At 33.3% G+C, this 3544-nt stretch overlaps 1 protein-coding gene across 1 annotated transcript; it reads right to left on the reverse strand.

Moving 5' to 3' along the window:
• Positions 1-820: 820 nt before the first annotated feature.
• On the reverse strand, positions 821-2763 carry LOC131275528 (oxidative stress-induced growth inhibitor 2-like). Its single transcript, XM_058286209.1, has one exon. It carries the CDS (start codon positions 2761-2763, stop codon positions 1696-1698), a length of 1068 nt encoding a protein of 355 aa, XP_058142192.1. The 3' UTR covers positions 821-1695.
• Positions 2764-3544: the final 781 nt, after the last annotated feature.

A 3544-nucleotide genomic window follows, 5' to 3' on the forward strand; every position in this document is an offset into this window, starting at 1 on the left:
CACTCAAAATTCAAAATGAAGGAAACCACTTCTTTTTTTGACACAAACCTGTATATTCCTGTACATTTGTTGATAGTGACATATTTCTTTTCCTGGGTTTAATTTTACTTGCATGTAGTCAAAGAGATTGCCTCTTTTGGTTCTATTTGGTTCTTTGTTTTTTCATTTTTGTTTTTGTTGGGTTGTTGTTGCCATTGCCTAAAAAAAGGAAGTCTTAATGCCCCATTACAAAATTGTTTAGAGCATAGATTGTATTTGGTAATAGAGGTAACAGATATTGCTTTTGTATCCTGTATAACAGCAAAATGATATCGACTGTATTCACTTGAAAATAACTATTGCCCCCAATTACTTTCTTCTTTCACTTTTTTTTTTTATTGACACTTTAGTCCACTTTTTTAATTCTAGGAAAACCAGAAAAATTAGAGATTCCATGAACAAATCACAAATGAAATAAATTTTACCAAGAAAAGACGGAGAAATTCAATTTGCCATGGAAAACTTGAGACTTAACTAAAAATTTTGAGTGTTTATGTGAAAATACAGACATATTAAGCACACCTAAATAAATCTAAATATAAAAGAAGAGTAAGTAAAATCAATAAGTAACCACAGTATGAATTGCTATGTCATCTCCAACAACCAAGCATGAAGGTTAGAATTTCAAAGTAATAATCTACCTTGAGAATGGAAAAAATAAGTTTTATTCAAATTTAATAATTCTAGCACTATCCAAGTAGTATATGATATTAAAAATATTTACCATTTCCAATATCTTAGTGTCAGTTATAGAAATTAACTCAATATTGACACAGGGATAAACGGTTTCATTAGCAATTTATTGAATTGCACATTAGAGAAATTAAGTGTTATGGTAATTGAAAGTAGAGAATAAATCTCCATAAAATATCTTGGCTGGTTCTGGTATGCCAGCATTATTAGACTATTTAAATTATGAGAAGCTAAGAAAGGAAGTGCCTGTCAAGGTAAAAATCTTTTCTTTTAAATGACCATCTGATAATAAATTAGATTTATACAATTGATAATTGCGAAATAAATAATACCTGAGTTTTAAATGCTTCTTACTTATCCTGCCCCATGCCAGCATAAATACCTTACACACATTTTCTTCTAGACTGATGTGTCTCATACTTTAATAGGCATACAAATCCCCAGGAGATCTTGTTAAAATGAACATTCTGATTCTGGAAGTCTATTGTGGGGTCTGAAAGTCTGCGTGTCCAGCTACATGTGAAGTAGTCACTTCTGATCCTTGCACACCCTTTGAGCAGCAAGGTGACCCAATATCATATAGTGAGGACAATTTCTGGCCTAATGACTGTGGTTTTTAATAGATTCAAGATTGTAATATTTTTAAATCAAACATAAAAGATAACAAAAAAGGATCACAAAAATGTAAGCCTTGGAAAAAAAGAATGTTTTAGTTAAGTGACAGCTTTAAGTATACCAAACAAATTGGCAGTGTTTCTACTTGTCTGACAGTGACACCTTTGATATATTACAGTATAAATCAGGATACTACATTCTTGTAACTTTTAAAAGAGTATACTATATAGTTTGAGGCTCTCCTCCAGTTAATTCAAGTCCAAAAAATTCAAGCCAGTACACTGCAAAACCACTATTTAAAAATTTTTAATGGTAAACTGTCCATATAAAATTACTTGTATACTTGCTTTAAGCTATCCCATCTCCTCCTCCTCTTTCAACGAATAAATGCTGCTTTTTCTTCTGCCTCGTAGCTAAACAGTGTGTAACACCCAGTGCCCCTCCTTTTAAAAATCGAACAAAATTGTCTCCGACCAACGGACCCAATGCAAAAAGGTTGGCTTCTTTAATGCACTCATAGGTATATGCATCTATTTCCACAGGATTACCCTTACACGTGATTGGCTGGCTTGAGTTATGGCCTAGGTAACACCCTTGCTCCTTCAGAAAAGATAGATTAGGATGAGAACCTATCAGCACTACTGCTGCAGAGAGCTTAAATATTTTCTTCAATCCAGAGATACTTTGAAAAATGCATTTCATGTCCGACTTAAAGGAAAGCACATGGTGCTCAGGAAAACTGGTATAATCAGATAAAAGATTCGAGTCTACAGAATAAGACTGAGTACACATCATATGATATACTTTATGGTATTCGGGATAAAGCTTTTTGGGAAGCTGTTTGAAAATTAAGCTTGGATCAGTTACTCGTCTGCGAAATACGTGGATCACTGGGATATTATTGTTGTAAGCACACAGTACTGCATCGGCTGCAGTAAGCCCAGAACCTATAATTAACACTGGATCCACTTTGCCGCGGAACTTTCCTTTACTTATAGCAGCTCCAAATTCAGGCATTGAATGAAACACAAAAGGAAAATCTTCTCCTTCAATTTCCAGTTGGACAGGAGAATCTAATGTTCCAGTTGCCAGAGCTACATTTTCAGCAAAGAGACAGAAAGGTACATGAGAACCATCAGCTATTCGCTGATAGCCCCTGATTTCCCAATTTCTCTTGATAAATTTTGACTTCTGTATTTGTAAATGCTTTGTTGAAACATCTCTGTCTTGATCACCATTATCATCTTGATCTCTGTAGAGCCTTGACACTGAAGTTATGTAAGTATTCTCTTTGAAATTCTTCTGAAGACCCATAAGTTTGTCTTTCACTTTTATTATAAGCTTTGCCAGCTTGACAGATAAAGTTATCCTGTGGAAGAGACTTTTGTTGCAAATATAGTATGGAATGTTATTCATAAAAAAAAATGAAAACCAAAATCTTTTAACTTGTGAATTGTCATTAAATTTTAGAACAGGAAAAAAAAGATTAATATCAGTCTGTAAAATTTGTACAAGTGTTCTTTTATGAAGAGTTATTTGGAAATAGTACCCTGGTAGTTTCTTTGACTTGACTGCTTTGGCAATAAGAGTTGTTATAAAATAAATATGTTATGATTTATTGGGTAAAGCATGTGGCACTTTCAATAGTATACATATCGTATTTATACTACCAATCAACCTCTTGTGCAAATGTTTACTAATTTTTCTACTGTTGTGCAAGATGCAATGCAGTAGAATGATAAGGAGAAATATCACAAACAACAGTCTCTTTCAAAAAAAAGAGATGCAAATACACTGGGTCTAGAGGTATTGGTTACAAAAGAAAGGTGAAGAAAGTGACAAAGCAGACAGGAGAGGGAGCTGAGAGAAAGCAGTTTTGATGAAATGATTAAATATATTCAGATTATGAGTTACCTAAATAAGGGCATTTTATTTAGGTAAATACCTGAAATAAGGGCATCTTTGTTCTGCAAGTATATGTCCTAAAAGATAATAGTCTTTAAGATATAAGTATATGACAGACCTTTCCAGGTTGAATATTGAAATGCCATCGATTCAGAAATATCATGCGGTCGGTGGGGTAAATATGAATTTAGAAGAAAATGACTTCGTGTTCTCATTTCTCATTCCTGTTACTTCTCTAGGAATTATGTATGATCAGATATCTCCTATATAGCAGAACCTTAATAGATGTTGC

Source organism: Dasypus novemcinctus, chromosome 23 (assembly GCF_030445035.2).
Source record: "Dasypus novemcinctus isolate mDasNov1 chromosome 23, mDasNov1.1.hap2, whole genome shotgun sequence".
NCBI lineage: Eukaryota > Metazoa > Chordata > Mammalia > Cingulata > Dasypodidae > Dasypus > Dasypus novemcinctus.

Bases quoted from the DNA above. Each gene is read 5' to 3' on its own strand.
- LOC131275528 (XM_058286209.1), bottom strand. From the start codon at position 2,763: ATGAATAACATTCCATACTATATTTGCAACAAAAGTCTCTTCCACAGG.